A 20,028-nucleotide genomic window follows, 5' to 3' on the forward strand; every position below is an offset into this window, starting at 1 on the left:
AAAGACACAAAATATCCATTGTGCTCGTATCCTGTGAATTTACAAACTCAATAAGATTGTCAAATAATTTCCATTGGCCCTTTAAACCAGTTAAAAACAATACCAGCCTTTTAAAACATTTATGCTTCAACTTTCCTTATTTTAATTTTATTTGTGGTTTGAAACTGAGTAAATAAGATGCTGTCTCTCAGTTTCTCATGTTTCCTCATTCACTTTCTCATTCTATCTCGCTCACGGTCTCGCACTCATTCATTTTCTCTCAAATCTCTCATCCTGTCTTACTTTAATTTTCTCCAGCGGGACTAATTGGCTAACTCTTTCAAAGGATCAGCACAGGCACAATGGGCCAAATGGCCTCCATCTGTGCTGTAAGATTCTGAGATTCTTTCCTCTGTTTCTCACTCATGCGCTCTCACTCTCATTTGTTCTCACTCGTTCTCTCCCTCACTTTCCTCTCGCTCTTATCCGTTCTCAGTCCTTTTATTGTTTCTCTCACTTTCATTCCATCTCTCTCACACACACGTGTTTCCATTCTCATTACAGAGGTGTGGGGTGACCAGAGATGCCTGAATGGCCTGCAGTACATATGTAAACGGACAAACAGCTCCGTGGTGAAGCCCCCTTTACCTCCTCCGCCATCTGCACATTCTGGGGGTTGTCCAAGGGGATGGACCCCATTTGTAAACAAGGTATTATTGTCAAATACAGGACCAGTTCTTTTGTTTTATGACGTATTGAATGTACTGACCCCAGGAGCATCGTAAACTCTGTAATAAATCTTCATATACTCTCAGCACTTGGACTAATCATGTGGTGTTTTGCATCAGTCAGTACGTGTTAGGATACTGTGGTGGATTTTTTTTTCTTTGTTCTTTCATGGGATGTGGGCATCGCTGGCAAGGTCAGTGATTGTTGTCCATCCCTAATTGCCCTTGAACTGAATGGCTTGCTGGGCCATTTCAGAGGGCAGTTAAGAGTCAACCACATTGCTGTGGGTCTGGAGTCACAAGTAGGCCAGACCAGGTAAGGATGGCAGATTTCCTTCCCTAAAGGGGCACTTGTGAACTAGATTTTACGACAATGGTTTAATGGTCATTATTACTGAGACTAGCTTTGTATTGCAGATTTTGTTAATATGAATTTTGAGCTAGCTGCCATGGTGAGATTTGAACCCATGTGCCCAGGGTATCAGCCTGGTCCTCTCGATTACTAGCCCAGTAACATTATCACTACACCAGTATCTCCCCGAAAGGATGATTAAGGCCTTATGTTCTGATGGGGAGAAACGGTTCTGTTCTGTTAGTGTCAGGGTGGAACGCCCTACCTACAGATTCAAGTCCATCTGCATTTTAAAATAAGGCATTGACAAAGCGAAATACTGCAAATGCTGGAAACCTGAAATAAAAACAAAATGCTGCAAGTCCTCAGCATTTCTGGCAGTACCTGTGGAGAAAGAAAGAGGGTTAATGTTTCAGGTGAATGACCTGCTGAGTGTTTGCACCATTTTCTGTTTTATTATTGGTTTAAGGTAGCGAGTGAGGCAACCCATTCTCCTCCTGCTGGCTCCCCAGTGAAAGATATTCAACTCACAATTGTTTCAGATCCAGCAGTGATTAATTTCCCACAGCTCATGTTTATATTTGCCACTCTGTAACCGATTGGTATTGTGTTGTGTCTGTAACAAAAGGCGTTCTTACCTGCCCAGGTCATTATCCTGTCTCAGAATCCTCTTCCGGGAGGGTGGGTCATCACCTTTAGCCTGACCGTTACCTCCGGCTGCCAACTCTGCTGGGATATATCCCTGGAGGTTCTGTCACATAACCTCCCATTTCCCTGGGCCCCTCCCCCCGCCCTCTACCTATTGGTCATCTTCCATCCCCATCCCCCTGGTGTCCTGCCTTCCTATTAGAAGGCAAACAAACTCTCCAGTACCTGATTGGATGAATCTTGACTGCCACAAAACGGCTTTTTTACCCGTCTCCGATTGTTTTAGAAAAGTGTTCAAAGAACGTGTTTTAAAACCATTTTCTTTAATGCCCCCTGTGATGTTTCTCCTAGTTTGTTTGGAGTAGTGTCTGAAGATTAATCTTTACTGACAGCAGTGACCTAGGAGCACTAAGCTATCCTCACAGTTCAGTGGGTGGCTCTGAGGGAAGGGGTTTCCACATGGGAGAGGGATTGAAAGGACAGTGTTTGGAAATGGTAACGTTGAAGGATGTTGACTGACCTACTGAGCATTTTCTCTTTTATATTAGTTTCAGTTTCACATTTTGATTTTTAGTGTTATGATCCCAGCTGATGTTAATACTGGACAAGTCAGATCCCAGAGTGAAACCTGGCTTGATAGATCCTAACTTTTGTTTAGAAACTGAGGTAAGTTACTGAACAAATTCACAGGAATCTGCTGATGAACTTTTAATACAAAGAATAAAATATTTATTAAAACAAGAAAGGTGAACAGTATTACACAAGACAAAAAGGTTGTAAAAATCTGAATACAAACACAAGAAGACCTTTCAAATTCCTACAATTCATTTACCCCAGCAATATCTTTACAAACACATAAACCACTGAAGAGTTACCACTAGCTTGACACAAAGGCTTCTCTCTTGGGACAGGCCCGGTTGCAGTCAGTTTCCTTCCAATGAATTACTGAACATTCACTTGATGTTTCTCACCCAACTCATATCTCTCCCCAAGACAACCATAAACCGCACTCTAAACTCACTGTTTCTTAAACTTCAGAGCAAACAAATGTGTTCCCTAAACTCAGTCTTCCAGTAGCACCTCTGCTAAACTGATCACTTTACTGAGTCCTATAACTGATTTTTCAGTTAACTACTGTCCCAATAGCCTTGCAGTTTTTCTTCTCGGAGCGCTTAAAACCCCTGTCTTCTCAGTCTGACACACACCGAACAATAAATGGCAGATGCAACCAAAGCTGATTCCATGGATTTCTCAACAGCCCACCCAGACGTTTGTGAACCAACCAAACTCACTGAAACTTCTTCTTTCTCATGAGGGTCCTTTTTGGGCAGTTTCAACAATGGCCTCGCAGGGTTTCAGTCCTGCCCTCTGAGATTCCTTTCCCCTGAATTTCCAAGTACACTCAAGCTTCACCTTCTAAGCACAATTGCAGATCTTCAGCCATGCTGAGCAGAACACCACGGCTTCAAAGAGGCACCTTTGCCCTGCATCATGGAGTCACCAACCTTTGGCTGCCTTCTTGGATCTTCAGGGCTTCTCTCAAGCCCATTTCATTTCAGGTCTGCCCACTGCAGTTCTTTCTTTAATTGGGAGCCCAGTTCTCTGCTCCTTTCTTTAGTTTAACTTAACGGGACCTATTTCTGATCCCCGCCTTTGTCCCTTACCTGGGACTTCCTCCTGGGACCTCTCCCTGTCCCCCTCCTTGGTTTAGGACCTTCTCTCTGTCCCCTTCCCATGTCCTGCTCCCTGGGACTCCTACTTGGTAATGGCACTCTGGTCCAGGCCATCCAACCTGCTTTTTGTGCCATTTGCCCTTCCTTGCTTCTGCACAGGCACACAGGACCTGCTTCCCGGCCTGAAGAAGGTAAAATAAACAAACTGCGCATGTGCAGCCATTTTCTGGCTGGCGCATGCACAAAAGAACTGAGGCTCATCGGAAACTGGAGTTCCTGACTTCAGATTAGGATAAATATTTGCGTTTCATCACATTAGCAGGAGACAGGCAAATTGCTCTGTGTAGCCCTTCCCCATCACGTATCTGCTTTGGGATACCTGTAAACACCAGACCCTGCACCAGAGGTCTCCTGGATTGGCCTGGCTGAACCAGGTTTGACCCTTCATTCTTTGCTGAATTGGTTGATTTTAATCAGAGTGCTGATAAGAGGAAGAGCTGAGTTCAGTGCCCCGGGTTAGTGAGAGGCTCACTGATCGATGTCCGACTGCTCCCGCTGAAGGATGAGTCTGAGTTGTTGATGTGCCCCATCTAATGGAATAGCTTCCTAAGGGGCACTTCCAAGGCTTTACAGCTGGACAGTGATCACTTGGGCAGTCGCCCAGTGCCAGTGCAGCTGTAGCCTAATAACAAATGATGCCTTTAGAGAAGAGAAAGGTGCCGGCAGTAAAGAGATAAAATAAGATGCAAACTGTGTTTGCCATCTATGTCTCTCTTCCCTTTGCTACATTTCCCCCTTGTGCTCTCCCCTTAGCCTCTGCACTGCCCCCCTCTCACTTACACCAGGCTCCCAATTCTCAGTTTTTCTTTCTAGTTCCCTCTCTCTCTCTCCTCCCTCATTCTCAGCACCCTCCACCATTCTCCCTCACCTGCCCTGGAAACCCACCTGCCGTATAGGCCTAACCACCCTGTCGACTGGTGTAATTAAGGATGGTTACAGGTCTGGAAGGAGTGTTTGCACTGTGCCCTGTCAGACTGTTAATCAGCTTGTGAATCCCTCCACTGTGTCAGGCTGGTCTCAGAGCGAAGAGCACAAAGTTAGGAAACAGCACACCTCCTTTATTCTTGCTTTCTAACTCTCCCCTCTCATTCTCTGCACCTCTGTCTTTCAGTCTCTCCTAACTCCTCTCGTTCTTTGCCCTGCAGTGTTTCCAGATACATGGATATTCTAAAGTGGATCGTGTTAACTGGATTGAAGGAAAGGCTGCTTGTGAGAGAGCAGGAGGGCTGCTAGCAACAATCTCTAATCTCAATGAGCAAGGTATCAATTGCTGATGGTCTTTGTCCATTCACATTTCAGCACCAAGACTCCATTTCATCATTTGCTTCTGTCTTGAGTTTAATTTTGCCGACCTTATTAGGTTTTCTCAATTAATTGCCTCTGATTTTGGTCAGTTGTCCCCATTCTGCCCATTCACTGCACCCTGCCTCTGAGAGAGGTGAGTGAGGAGCTTCAGCGTTAGAGACTGTATTTGGAATAAGAGACGTATGAACACACTCAAACATGTACACAAAGACATACACACACGGACACAAACATGTTAACATGTACACAGAAACGCACACATGCTGTGCTCATGAGCAAGTGTTTAACTTGCAAACATGCACATGAACACATGATGTCACAAACACACCACACATTCACATAAACACTTGTGTTAATATGCACACGATACAGGCATACAAGCACATAAATCCAGACCACACAAATACAGACCACACAAATACAGACCGCACAAATACAGACCGCACAAATCCAGACCGCACAAATCCAGACCGCACAAATCCAGACCGCACAAATCCAGACCGCACAAATCCAGACCGCACAAATCCAGACCGCACAAATCCAGACCGCACAAATCCAGACCGCACAAATACAGACCGCACAAATCTGTGAACATGCACATGTTGGTGTATGTGGATACACATGGATAAATAGAAATACACGCGCATAGACAGAGATGTGTACATGTGCACACAGCCCATGAAGGTACACGCACACACACACAATGGCACACAGAACCAAGAACATACACACCTGTGATTTGTGACACCAGCTAATACTCTGTAGTGACCCCTGAAACCTGCTTTAAAGCTGTTAGTAAAGACTATAAAGACTGTAAGTAGGTGTTGTATTGCTCACATCGGAGAGGGATTACAGCCGGGTGACTAGGGCTGCCAACTGTGATTCAATGTATTCCTGGAGGCCTCGCCACATGATTTACCCCCATACTCCAGCTATTCATAGGCCAACACATCCTTGTGATGTACTGCCTTCCTACCACCAATTGGAAATCAAAAAGACTCATTACCCAATTGGATGATGTTTGACTATCAGCCAAACAACCTCTATTTATTTCCCATTTTCATTATTTTTATATCTGATAGAGAGAAATGTTGAAAGAAAATGACAAAAAAAATCTTTTTTAACGTCCTGATGATTTTTCTCGAGGGTTGCACACAGCAGTGTCCAGGAGACTGATCTTCAATTCCAGGAGGCTCCAGACCAACTCTGGAGGGTTGGCACCCTACGTGTGGCCAGTGTTTGAATCACAGAGTTACTCAGGCACCCCCCCCCCCCCCCCCCCCCCCCCCCACCTCCATGACTGAGCTGCCCAATTAGAACAGGGAGTGAGAGTGGGAGGTGGAGTCTCTCTCCACATTCACACAGAGTAACCGATAGGTTCCCTTCAGACCACAGAAACCACCTGGGGAACTGTTCACTGCTCTGTGATCAAGGAAAGCATTGTGGGTAGGAGGCCAGGATCGGCCAAGGTAATCTCAATGATTAGTGAATGAAAGTGAGTGGAACTGTACAAATTGTAAATCAGATTTCGCTACATCCGATTCCCAGGCTGCCAACTGATTGGTGTAATTGGGGGTAATTTTGACTTCAACAGAAATAAAAGTTAAGAGAGCCGATAAACAGATTTGCTGTTGTCCATTATACACTCAAAGTCAAAACTAACCTCATTTCGTCAGTAATACTGGGGAGCCCCTTCACTGTGTCCACCTCTAGGATTCAGCACTGTTTCCATCCGCTTACTGCGCCACCTGATCTCTATGTGTTTTCCACATCAGCTTTTATCACAGCCATTCTTCCAAACATCACCTTTGACCTCTGGATCGGGCTGCATGACACAAACAAGGACTTCCAGTGGCTGCAAAAGGAACCACTGAAATATGTCAACTGGGCTCCGGGGGAACCTTCAGGCCAGCACACCTCATCTGCAGACAACGAACTGGTGAGTTGCCCCTCTTGGCCGGGTGCTGTTTGGATGATGAGCGAATGATGTCGTCAGGTGACTGGATACCAGGGATTCCCCACATTCATCCACTCCAGCAGGTCTTGAAAGCATTCCCCCACCCCCAACCCCACTCAACCCCCTCCTTCCCTGAGCTACTTTTGCAAACCCTGTTCCTAATTCACTCAATTAAATGGAAGAATTGCTCTTCCTGATCAACCTGCGTGGGCACTGCTGAGAGGTCCCCAAGTTGCCCCTCGCTGGTCTTGAGACTGGCCCTCTTCCCACTTTGGAAATACCGAGGTGCTGTACCTGCATGTATGAAGGCATGTCCTAGTGGGCAGGCAGAACTGCGACGAGATGTTGAAAGGTACTGAATGGCCAAAGCAGATTTAGACAAATGTAGAGGGGGATAGTAAGGACAAAGGACTCAGTTTAAGGGAAGCAAACTGGAATTAAAATTGAAAAGTTATCAAGGAGGAAATGGAAGATTATGTTGCTGTTAAAGAGGAGAACTTGCATTTATATAGTGCCTTTCACAACCTCAAGACATCCCAAAGCATTTCACAGCTAATTAAATACCTTAATGAATGGTAGTCCCAGTTGTAATGTAGGTAATGCGACAACCAATTTGCACACAGCCAGGTCTCAGAATCAGATTGGCCGTAGGATTGATTTGTCTGGAGGATCTCTGCTCTTTCTCAAAATAATATTGTGAGATCTTTCACATCCACGTGAGAAGGTAGATGGGGCTTGTCTTAATGTCTCATCCGAGAGACAACACCTCTAACAGAGCAGCTCTCTCCTCCAGTGCTGCACTAAGGTATCAGCCTGGATTATGCACTCAAGTCCCTGGAGTGGGATTTGAACCCACAACCTTTGGCTTGAAGGCAAGAGCACTACCTCCTGAGCCATGGCTGATGCAGATAAATTTATTATTGTTTTCAACACATGCTTGTTGCATTCCTTCCTTCTTCTGGCAGTCACTCAAAGGGAGGAGGATGCTTGTCACAGAGCCCTAGAGTGGAGAGAGGGAGAGAAAGAAAGGGGGAGAAAAAGAGAGAGAGAGGCTGTAGTCAGTGCGAGGTAAAAGAGGTAGAAAAGGAAATGTAAAAGGCTAAGGGAGAAACAGCATTATCAGGGGGAAAAAATACACATTTAAAATCCACATTCCACATCGACACTCGGTTATTAGTTAGTCAGTTGGCCAGTCTGTGGTCGATAAGGGCTTGCGCGTCTTCTTGAGCTTTCTTCTCACTTCCACGTCTTCGTCCTTCGTCATCATCATCCTGCTTCAAAGCCAGTTACACCCTGGTAAAGTAGGGCTCTCCAGCGGGTGGTCAGTGCACTCTCCTCCCAGCTGTTGAGATCAAAGCCGATCTTCGTCAGGTAGGCTTTCAGGGTATCCGTTATTGACCCATCAGCGCCGTGAGGTCTGGCCGAGGTCAGTTATACTTGTGCGGCCAGTAATTGGCCAGTCACTGCAGACTGCGCTGCTATCAGGTGACCAGGTCTCCTGCCTAGAGAGATGATGGCTCTGTATCTGACTGAGTTTAACATGAGGACTAAGCTGCTGTATTGTCTTTTCAGGTAAACTGTGCAGTGATCTGGCATGCCTTACACCCACAGTTCACTGGACGCTGGGATGACAGGAGCTGCAAGGGTGATAGAAATGGTTACATCTGTCAGAGGAACAAAGGTATTGTCCTGTCAAACTCTAGCAGAGAAACCTAAGAATAGGACGTCCATCGAACATGATCCACTGTTTTCCTTTTACAGTTCTTTCTAATTAATCCCAATTCATGTCCTCTCTCCATTCCCCTCAACACTCTTACTCCTCAAGTGGGTATCTCTCTCTGATCTTAGCAGATCACTTGATTCCGTACCTCTGCCCTGGAGAAATGGGAGGTTAGATCATTTTGGGCCGACAGTTGTTGTGTCAGGATTTTTACATAGAAATTCCACCCATCCAACCTTAAAAGTTGTCATTGCCCCCATCTCACCAACTAACCCTGGAAATGAATTCCATAGCCTTGCATGTCTGTGTGAAGAATTTTCATATTTTTTCGAAAAGTATACTTTATTCATAAAACTTGTAATGGTTTGTTACATAACAGTTCAGGATTGACTTTACATATACTGTGGTACAATACAGATTAGTTTCTTTCAGTGTTGTACATGAGGTGCCTCACTACACTTATCATTACTGATTATATTTAAAATGCACATTTACATCCGATGTCAAACATTCTCCGGTGCATACAGCCCGAGAGGTTTTCTACAGGTTCCAGTCCCTCGGTGTATTATGGTGGGAGGGCCTTAGATCATAAGAAATAGAAGCAGGAGTAGGCCATTCGACCCCTCGAACCTGCTCTGCCATCCAATAAGATCATGTCTGATTTGATTGTGGCCTTAAATCCACTTTCCTGTCTGGCCCCCATAATCCTTGACTCCTTGTCTATCAAATATCGGGCCCAACTCAGCCTTGAATATATTTCAGTGACCCAGCCTCCACTGCTCAATGGGGCAGAGAATGCTAAAGATCAGCGACCCTCTGAGAGATGAAATTCCTCCTCATCTCCATCTTAAACGGGAGACCCCTTATTTGTAAAATGTGCCCCCTAGTCCTAGACTCCCTAAAAGAAGAAACATCCTACATACAAACATATGTACATACGAGCCTACATACATACGAACATACGAATTAGGGGCAGGATTAGGCCACTCGGCCCCTCGAGCCTGCTCCGCCATTCAATAAGATCATGGCTGATCTGAATGTTACCTCAACCCCAGATTCCTCCCTACCCCCGATAACCTTTCACCCCCTTGTTAATCAAGAATCTATCTAGCTCTGTCTTAAAAATATTCAAAGACTCTGCTTCTACCACCTTTTGAGGAAGAGAGTTCCAAAGACTCACGATCCTTTGAGAGAATAAATTTCTTCTCATCTCTGTCTTAAATGAGCGACACCTTATTTTTAAACAGTGACCCCTAGTTCTAGATTCTCCCACAACAGGAAACATCCTCTCCACATCCACCCTGTCAAGACCCCTCAGGATCTTAAAGGTTTCAGCCAAGTGGCCTCTTACTCTTCGAAACTCCAATGGATACAAGCCTCACCTGTCCAACCCTTCCTCATAAAACAACCCGCCCATTCCTGGTATTAGTCTAGTAAACTTTCTCTAAACTGCTTCTAATGCATTTACATCTTTCCTTAAATAAGGACACCAGTTCTGTACACAATACTCTAGATGTGGTCTCTCACCAGTACCCTGTACAACTGAGGCATAACCTCCCTACTTTTGTAATCAATTCCCCTCACAATAAATGATAACATTCTATCAGCTTTCCTAATTATCTGCTGTACTAACCTTTTGTGATTCATGCACTAAGACACTCAGATCCCTCTGAATTTCAGAGCTCTGCAATCTCTCACCAATGAGATAATAAGTTTTTTTATTCTTCCTTCCAAAATGGACAATTTCACATTTTCCCACATGGTACTCCATTTACCAGATCTTTGCCCACTTGCTTAACCTATGTCTTTTTGTGTCCCTTATGTCTTCTTCACAATTTACTTTCCCACTTATCTTTGTGTTGTCATCAAAATTTCACAACCATTTCTTTAGTCTCTTCGTCCACGTCATTTATACAAATTGCAAAAAGTTAGGCCCCAGCATTGATCCCTGTAGCACACCACTTGTCACATCCTGCCAACCAGAAAAAGATCCAGTTATGCCAACTCTCTGCTTCCTGTTAGCCAGCCAATCTTCTATCCACACCAATATGTTACCCTCTACACCATGAGCTTTTATTTTCTGCAATAAGATTTGATGAGACACCTTATCAAATGCCTCCTGGAAACCTAAGTAAAGTACATCCACCGGTTCCCCTTTATCCATAGCCTTTGTGATTCCTTCAATGAACTCCAATAAATTATTTAAACATGATTTCGCTTTCACAAAACCATGTTGACTCTGCCTGATTGCCTTGAATTTTTCTAAGTGCCCTGTTATAACATCTTTAATAATAGCTTCCGACATCTTCCCTTTGACAGATGTTAAACCACTGGCCTGTAGTTTCCTGCTCTCTGTCTTCCTCCCTTTTTGAATAAAGGAGTTACATTTGCTATTTTCTAATCTATTGGAACCTTCCCCGAATCTTGGGAATTTTGGAAAATTAAAACCATCTGCATCAACTATCACACTCGCCACTTCTTTCAGGACCTGAGGGTGAAGTCTATCCGCACCTGAGGATTTGTCAGCCCACAGGCCCAACAACTTGCTCAATACCACTTCCCTGGTGACTGTAATTTTCCTGAGTTTCTCCCTCCCTTCCATTTCCTGGTTTATAGTTATTTCCAGGATGTTACTTGTATCCTCTATAGTGAAGACCGAAGCAAAATGCCTGTTTAATTCATCCGCCATCTTCCTACTTTCCATTATCAATTATCCAGAGGCACTTTCTATAGGACCAATGCTCACTTTGTTAACTCTTTTCTTATTTAAATACCTATAGAAACTCTTACTATCCATTTTTATATTACTAACTAGCTTTCTCTTGTAGTCTAATTTTTCCCTCCTTATTAATCTTTTTGTCATTCTTTGCTGTTCTTTATATTCTTTCCTATCTTCTGACCTGCCACCCATCTTTGCGCAAATTACATGCTTTTGCTTTAAGTTTGATACTGTCTTTAACTGTTTTAGTTAACCACGGATGGTGGGCCCTCCCCATGTAATTTTTCTTTCTTTATATCCACCTTTCTCTATATCCTCCCTATAGCCACCCTGTCAAGTCCTCTCAGAATCAATAGGTTGCAGTAAGTTTACCTCTATTTCTTCTAAAATCCAATGAGTAAAGGCCCAATCTGCTCAACCTTTCCTCATAGAACAAACCTCTAATCCCAGCAATCAGCCTCGTGAACCGTCTCTGAACTGCTTCCAATGTAAGTGTATCCTTCCTTAGGTACGATGACCAAAACTGTACTCAGTATTCCAGATGCAGTCCCACTAAGGCCCTGTACAGCTGTAGCAAAAATTGGAGTACGAGAGAAGGTTAGTTAGTGTAAATCTGGGACGATTCCACCCAGAAAGTCTGCAAAGAGACAAGTGAGTGGGCAAAAGTTTGGCGTATGGAGTGTAATGTGCTGAAATGTGAGGTATTCCACTTTGGCAGGAAGAGTAGAAAAGCGAAATATTATTTAAATAGGGAGCGACTGCAGAATGCGGCAGTGCAGAGGGACCTTTGTTTTCTTGTACATGAATCACAAAAAGTTAGCGTGCAAAAACTGCTAGTGGTTGGGAAGTCAAATGGAATCTTGGTGTTTATCGCAAGGGGAATGGATTATAAAAGTAGGTAGTGGGCGGCTGGCAAGAACGACATTTTTCCCGCTGGCCACAATGGCGGCTTCACATGTCTTATCGTCCCAATCCTTCCGCATTAATTATGCATTCCCGGGAAACATGCCGTTTCAATGGCGGGCGGGCTCCAATTCACCCACCAAACCGTCACCTCGCTGCCTCATCACGCTGGGCGCCATATTTAAAGTGCAGCCACGCGTACCCCTCTCAGTGCTTCCAGCTGACGACTGCTGTAGATAAGACACGGCCCCGAAAGGCAAGAAGACTGCAGCCCCCAGGTTTAGTAACGCGTCTCTCGAGGAATCGCAGCCCGCCATCGACTGGCTGAGCGGACAGTCACAAACTGGTTTCACGACCTTGTGAAACCGAATTTTGGCCTTCTCGCCATATTGTCTGCTCAGGGCGCCGAACACGCCCGACGCCAATGGGCACAGAAAATTCTGCCCTCTGTGTCATCTTCACAGCTTACTTCCCTACCCCTTTCTGTTATCAGAAAATTTAGCTACCACACGCTTTATCCAAGTCATGAATATAAATTGTAAATAGTTAATACCCCAGCACTCCACTGGTTAGAGTTTGCCAACTTGAACATAACCCATTTATTCTGACTGTCTGCTTCCTGTTAGATAACCAATCCTCCATCCATGCTAATATGCTGCCCCCAACACAATGAGCTGTATCTTGTGCAGTAACCTTTTATGTGGCACCTTATCGAATGCCTTTTGGATATTTCAAACGCCACAACATCTACTGGTTCTCCTTTATCCACCCTGCTTGTTACATCCTCAAAGAACTCTAATAAATTAGTCAAACCGATTTCTCTTTCCCGAAACCATGTTAACTTTGCCTGATTTGTTTTATGATTTAGAAAATGCCCTTTCCCCCTTGAGCCTTTGCGACAGCCGCCTGAGTCCCTCAGCACATAGTCCTGGACCTTAGAATGCAACAGTCTGCAACACCAGCAAATTTCAGGCAGGCCACAGAGCGTTTTTCACCAAGTTGATGGTCCCCCAGCAGCAGTTGATGTTTATCTCAGAGTGCGTCTCTGGCAACAGCCCATAGAGTACCAGAGAGAATCCTGAAGTTTAGTTAGGTGAGTGCTAACAAGTAGAAGACAGATCACCGCTGTGGTCAGAACCTACCCCCAAAGGTCCTCGCAAACAGCGAGGAGCGTACTTACAGTCCATACAGAGTAATCATTCCAATTCCACACTTGACTAGTTCACGCAGATACATATCAACAGGGAGCCTGAGGTTAGGTGCAGCCATTGGCCCAGTAATTTTAGAGTAATATTCGTGTGTGTGTCTATGTCTTTTAGCACAATACTTTCCCGCCATGTCTTTTCCTCCTAAAACGCATTCTGCCCGGGCCGGCTCATTGAAACTATTGTCCAATTTACTTTCTTGCCCCAGGTTTCTCCTCTCAACCCTACAAATTAGTTCTTTTCAACCGCACATCCAGAAGTTCCTATGGAATCTGGTTCCACCACCTTTTCAAGGTAGTGTGCTCCAGATCATAACTCTCCATCTGAAATAACTTCCCCTCGTTCTTTTGCTAATTATTTGAAATCGATGTCCACTGCTCACCCACTCACTTTCCAGAGGAAATAGTTTCTCTTTCTTGCTCGATCAAAACCCCTCATCATTTTGAACGCCCCCTATTGGGTATCTTCTCTGCTCTAAGGAAAACACCCCCAGTTTATACAATCTCTCCGCATAGTCCATCATCCCAGGACTCATTCTGGTAAATCTCCTCTCCAGGGCCTTGACAGCCTTCCAAAAATGTGGTGCCCAGCTCTGACTCAATACTCCAGTTGAAGTCTAACCAGTGATTTATGAAGATTTGCAATAGCCTCCTTGATCTTGCACACTATCCCGCTATTCATAAAGCCAAGGATCTGTTACCCAAGGGAGAAGTGCATTAGGGAGGCACCTACTGGATGGAAGTGGCATTGCAAGAAAGAACACTTTCAATGAGGGGGATTTAAAGTGCAATTCATGCAACTGTTTGACAGTCAACCTGTTGGCATGGGAAACTCTTTCGAGTTATCAACAGTCACAGATTGCAACTCTTTCGAGTACAATCACAGTTCTTGGTTTCCGGGAGTGGGACATGAACCCACAACCCTCTGATTCAAAGGCGAGGGTGCTATGCACTGAGCCACAGCTGACACCTTTGAACTCTGAAAGCAGACAGGGTCACTCTGTCTGTGTCGGAATGAGTAAATTGGAACAGCACAGAAACCAGTCTGGTGTAAACTACATGACAGACAGACTGAGTCTGGAAAAGGATGCACCTAAGATGGAGAAAGTTAAGCCAGGCATTTGAGCTGTTCATAATACCAAATAGGAGCATCCAAACAAATAGAACAAAACAGGCAAAGTTGGTCGCGATTTTTATATGAATAGCAGCCACTGACATCAGCCTTTCCCCACTGATGATCAGCGTTTCTTGCATTGCCTCTAGGTGTCAGCGTTAGCTGACAAACGTCATCCTGGCTTCTGCTCTGATGTTAAAGAATGAGTCAGGGAGAACATCTTGAGATTTAGGCATCCCACTTATAATTTAATTTATTTTTAGGATGTGGGTGTCGCTCATGTTTATTGCCCATCCCTAATTGTCCTTGAGAAGGTGGTGATGAGCTGCCTTCTTCAACCTCTGCAGCCCATGTGGTGTAGGTACACCCACCGTGCTGTTAGGAAAGGAGTCCCAGCATTTTGACCCAGCGACAGTGAAGGAACGGTGATATATTTCCAAGTCAGGGTGGAGTGTGGCTGGGAGGTGATGACACTGCTGTTCTTGTACTTCTGATGGAGGTGACAGCAGAAAGCGTTCATCGTTTTGTGAAAGTCTTTTAATGTGGTAGCTCTTGTGAAGCAACTGGAATTAGGATCTGTGTCTAGGGTAGATGCAAGTCTCTGTAGGGTTAAAGTGACCCCCTCCACCAGCACGATGACTAAAATCTCCACCACCGGCAACACAAAACGATTTCACAGCTGGGCCTCATTTGGATTCCAGCGACAAGGTGGTCATCAATCGGAGAGGGCGGGGAACCCAGCAGCTCTAATACAGAGTGAGCCAGACAGGGTAAGGAAATGGTGGTGGGGGAGGAGTGCAGAGGGGTGCTGGTGTGACAATTCCTGGATACAACCATGGAGGGTCATGAATTGGGTAGAGGGTCCATTTATGTGGGGCCGGGAGGAGTTATTGAGCCGCTGTCCATTAATACTTCATAGGAACATAGGAATTAGGAGCAGGAGTAGGCCACTCAGCCCCTCGAGCTTGCTCTGCTATTCAATAAGATCATTCTATTCTACTAGCTCTGCTAATTACTTGTTGCACCTGCATACTAACCTTTTGCGACTCATGCAGTCGGACACCCAGATCCCTCTGCATCTCAGAGCTCTGCAGCCTCTCACCGTTTAGATAATATGTTTCTTTTTTATTTGTCCTGTCAAAATGGACCTCACATTTTCCCACATTATGCTCCATTTGCCAGATCCTTTGCCCACTCACTTAACCTATCTATATCCATTTGTAGCATCCTTATGTCCTTCTCACAACTTACTTTCCTACCTATCTTTGTATTATCAGCAAATTTAGCAACCCTACCATCAGTCCCTTCATCCAAGTCAATTTTATAAATTGTAAAGAGTTGAGGCCCCAGCACTGATCCCTGTGGCACACCACTCGTTACATCTTGCCAACCAGAAAATGACCCATTTATGTCTACTCACTGTTTCCTGTTAGCTAGCCAATCTTCTATCCATGCCAATATGTTACCCTCTGCACCATGAGCTTTTATTTTCTGCAATAACATTTGATGAGGCACCTTATCAAATGCCTTCTGAAAATTTCAGTACAGTACATCCACCGGTTCCCCTTTATCCACAGCATGTGTTACTTCTTCAAAGAACTCCAATAAATTGGTTAAACACGATTTGCCTCTCACAAAACCATGTTGACTCTGCCTGATTACCTTGAATTTATCTAAGTGCCCTGTTATAGCGTCTTTAATAATAGCTTCTAACATTTTCTCTATGGCAGATGTTAAACCAACTGGCCTATAGTTTCCTGCTTTCTGTCTCCCTTTTTTGAATAAAGGAGTTACATTCACTATTTTCCAATCTAATGGGACCTTCGCTGAATCTAGTGAATTTTGGAAAATTAAAACCAACACATCAACTATCTCACTAGTGTCAGGAAGATATAATAATTTTCATAATGTTATTGGAATTTATTGTAAAGTAGTCATAGTGGGATCTGTCTCTATGAGCCTGTGTGTGTGGAGGGAAGGGGGGGGGGGGACTTAATTAAATTAAAGGCAGCTGGTCTGAAGGTTTTGATGTTCAGAAGATAAGCCAGTTTTGAAATGTTAAGCAGGTAGACATGGGTGACGTTTAGAATGTGAGGTGTAAAGGGAACATTTGCATTTTTAAATAAACCAGACCAGCCTGCATTCAAAGGAGGGGGTGAAATGTTTCACCTAGCCAGGAGAAGTTAAGAAACAGTGTGTTTATTTTTCCTAAATATTACTGGTAAAGTTGGTACTAGGATAGATTTTTATTATTAGAGAGGTAAAGCCCAAAGACATAGTGGGCAGAATATTACGCTGGGTGTGTGGGCACTCGCCTGACATGCCCGAGCGTAAAATGATGCACGATGACGTCAGGCATGCGTCCCAACGTCATCGCGCCAACTTCCTCCCCCCTGCCCACACAAGCAGTGCTCAGCACTGTCGCTCGCGATCCATGTACAGCGGGCCTTAATTGGCCCGCCCGTGTGAAATCGCGGTGCTGAGCCAATCGCAGACGGCGATCGGCTTCCCGATCCTGCCGAGCACCCCCGCCAAGGGCAAAATCCTGCCCACAGTGAAACAATGGGGATTTGCTTTCAATGGGGGAATTTGTATAAAGGAGATGAGTTTGTGTGTAGGAAAGAAGGCATATAAGATCTAACACAAGTGTGAAAAGCCTCCAGCATCTAAGCTTCAAGCTGTTGTCTACAAGGAACCGAAGCTGAGAAAAACTCATTTTGAATTCGACTGTCCAGGGTGTGTGCTTTGCCTGGTTCTGTTTAAATCTCTGTTGTTTTACAGTTGCCTTAATAGAGGTGTAACTGGGAGTTAGATTAACTAGGGGAGCTAGAAGTTATCATAGTAGTAATTTGTAAACCTATGTGCGTGCTTATATTCATTTTTTTTATTTAATAAAGTTTTAATTTAGTTCTGTAAGAAACCTATAGGACTCAGTGGTCTTATTACTACTGAATTCAAGGTACATATCTCAAAATAAATACAAATTGCAAATAGTTGTGGCAGTTGTTTCAAGTTTCCCTTTGGGATTTGAGCAGCTCAGCATTTACCATTGGCTGTGCCATAACACTAGCCACTTCTTTTAAGACTCTAGGATGAAGTCCATCAGGACCCCAGGACTTGTCAGCCCACAGCTCCAACAATTTTCTAAGTACCACTTCCCTGGTGATTGTAATTTTTTTGAATTCCTCCCTCCCTTCCATTTCCTGATTTACAGCTATTTCTGGGATGTTACTTGTATTCTCTATAGTGAAGATTGATGCAAAATACCTGTTCAATTCATCTGCCATCTCCTTATTTTCCATTATTAACTCCCCGGACTCACTTTCGATAGGAGCAACGCTCACTTTGTTAACTCTTTCCTTTTTAAATATCTGTAGAAACTCTTACTGTCTATCTTCATATTACTAGCTAGCTTTCTCTCATACTCTATTCTTTCCCTCCTTATTAATCTTTTAGTCATTTTTTGCTGTTTTTTATATTCTGTCCAATCTCCTGACCTGCCACCCATCTTTGCACAATTATATGTTTTTTCTTTAAGTTTGATACTATCATTAACTTTTTAGTTAATCACAAATGGTGGGTCCTCCCCTTGGAATTTTTCTTTCTCATTAGAATGTATCTATTCTGTGTATTCTGAAAGACCCGCTTAAATTTCTGCCACTGCATCTCTATTGACCTATCCATTAACCTAAATTGGCAGCTTACTTTAGCTCTGCTTCCATGCCAACATAATCACCCTAATTTAAGTTTAAAATACTAGTCTTAGACCAACTCTTCTCTCCCTCACAGTGAATGTAAAATTCAATCATATTATAATCACTGCACCTCGGGGTGCCTTCACTATGAGAACATTAATTAATCGTCTCATTGTACAATACAAGATCTAGTATAGCCTGCTCCCTCTTTGGCTCCAGAACGTGCTGATCTAAGAAATTATTCCAAAAACATTCTATAAATTGGTCATCTATGCTACCGTTGCCCATCTGATTATTCCAGTCTATATGTAGTTAAAATCCCCCATGATAATCACCGTACCTTTCTGAAAAGCTCCCACTATTTCTTCTTTGATACCCCACCCTATCGTGTGATTACTGTTAGGGGGCCTGTACACCATTTCCACAAGTCAATTTGTACCTTTATCATTCCTCATCTCTACCCAAACCGCTTCTATATCCTGGTTTCCTGAACTTAGGTCATCCCTCCCTGTTATGACATGCCAGATGATGTGTACCAGGCAGACCAAATCCACGAGGGAAACTTGGTCGTGCTATCACAACAGTTTTGCAATTTGTATTTATTATGAGATGCGTGCACTGAATTCAGAATTAAAAGTCCACTAAGGCCTTTAGAGATTTAAAAAATTAAATTAAAATATTTATTATCGAAATAAAAGATTTCAAGCACATACATAAGACCACAATTACTACTATAATAACTCCTAAAATTCCTAATTAACCTGATCCACAGTTACACTCCCTTTAAGGCAACAGTCCGAAATAGAGCTTAGATTTAAAACTAACTCAGCAAGTTAACTCAACACCCGGGACAGTGGAATTCCAAGTGGCTTTTCTCCAGCTTCATTTCTGTTAGACAGCAGACTTATGCATAAATGCTGGAGGCTTCATTAAGGCTATTTCACATACTCCTGTTAGATCTTACATGGATTTCTCCTGACACACAGCCTTTCATTCTCCTTTATATATGTTTCTCTCTTTTTAATATGTAAATGTTATTGTCCCATATGTCTTTGAAACTGTATCTTCCTCACAATATAAAATCTTTCAGGTTGCCACCATTTCCAGTAACCTTTGGGAAAAATAAACACATCCCTTAGCCTTGCTTATCTGGCTAGTTGTAAACAGACTGAGATCCCTTTGAAATCCAAATATCCCTTCATTTATCTAAAATTGCAAATTCTCTTCACACCTTACACCTAAGCCAGCATCCATGTTTACTCATTATCATGTCAAACACTTTGCTTCTTTTGATGATTTAAACTTGCAGCCTACTTGACTACAAATGTAATTAAATCACACACAGACAGATTCAACTATACTTACCCCCATAAATCTACTTCACAAATAACCAGAAAAATATTATGAAAATTATTATACTTTCATGACACTCCCTAATGTGCTAATGTCATCTTTAACAGCACCACCCCTCCACCTTTTCCTAACTTCCCATCCTTCCTAAAAGTCACATACCCTTCAATATTCAGGTCCTGATCTATGCCATCCTGTAGCCATGTCTCTGTAATGGCTATTAGATCGTATACTTATTAATCTCTATTTGAACTATCAGTTCAAATGTTTTGTTTCGAATGCTACGTGCATTCAGATACAGAACCTTTAGTTTTGTCCTTTTATTACTTTTGTAACCTCTAGCCTTATCTGTTGAATTACTCTTAGACTTGTACTCTCTGTCACTTCCTGTCATGGTCTGTTTATCATTTCCCATATTAATACCTTCCTCCCTTCCCTTGTCTTTACTCTTTGAATTACCACATCTGCCCACATTTGATCCCTTGCCCTCACTATTTAGTTTTAAACCCTCTCCACTTCCCTAATTATGTGGTTCGCAAGAACACCGGGCCCAGCATGGTTCAGGTGTAGACTGTCCCAATGGTCCCACACCAATCTTTGAGCCATGTATTTATCTCACTA

At 43.5% G+C, this 20,028-nt stretch overlaps 1 protein-coding gene across 1 annotated transcript in view; it reads left to right on the forward strand.

Moving 5' to 3' along the window:
• Positions 1 to 20,028, forward strand: part of mrc2 (mannose receptor, C-type 2) — a 278,857-nt gene that overhangs the window by 230,378 nt on the left and 28,451 nt on the right. The window contains exons 20-23 of the mRNA XM_078529833.1: positions 544 to 689; positions 4,586 to 4,700; positions 6,521 to 6,684; positions 8,275 to 8,383. Coding sequence (XP_078385959.1) covers positions 544 to 689; positions 4,586 to 4,700; positions 6,521 to 6,684; positions 8,275 to 8,383 — 534 coding nt within the window. The remainder of the gene's footprint in view (positions 1 to 543; positions 690 to 4,585; positions 4,701 to 6,520; positions 6,685 to 8,274; positions 8,384 to 20,028) is intronic.

The sequence above is a fragment of the Cetorhinus maximus genome, chromosome 25 (genome assembly GCF_964194155.1).
Source record: "Cetorhinus maximus chromosome 25, sCetMax3.hap1.1, whole genome shotgun sequence".
Taxonomy (NCBI): domain Eukaryota; kingdom Metazoa; phylum Chordata; class Chondrichthyes; order Lamniformes; family Cetorhinidae; genus Cetorhinus; species Cetorhinus maximus.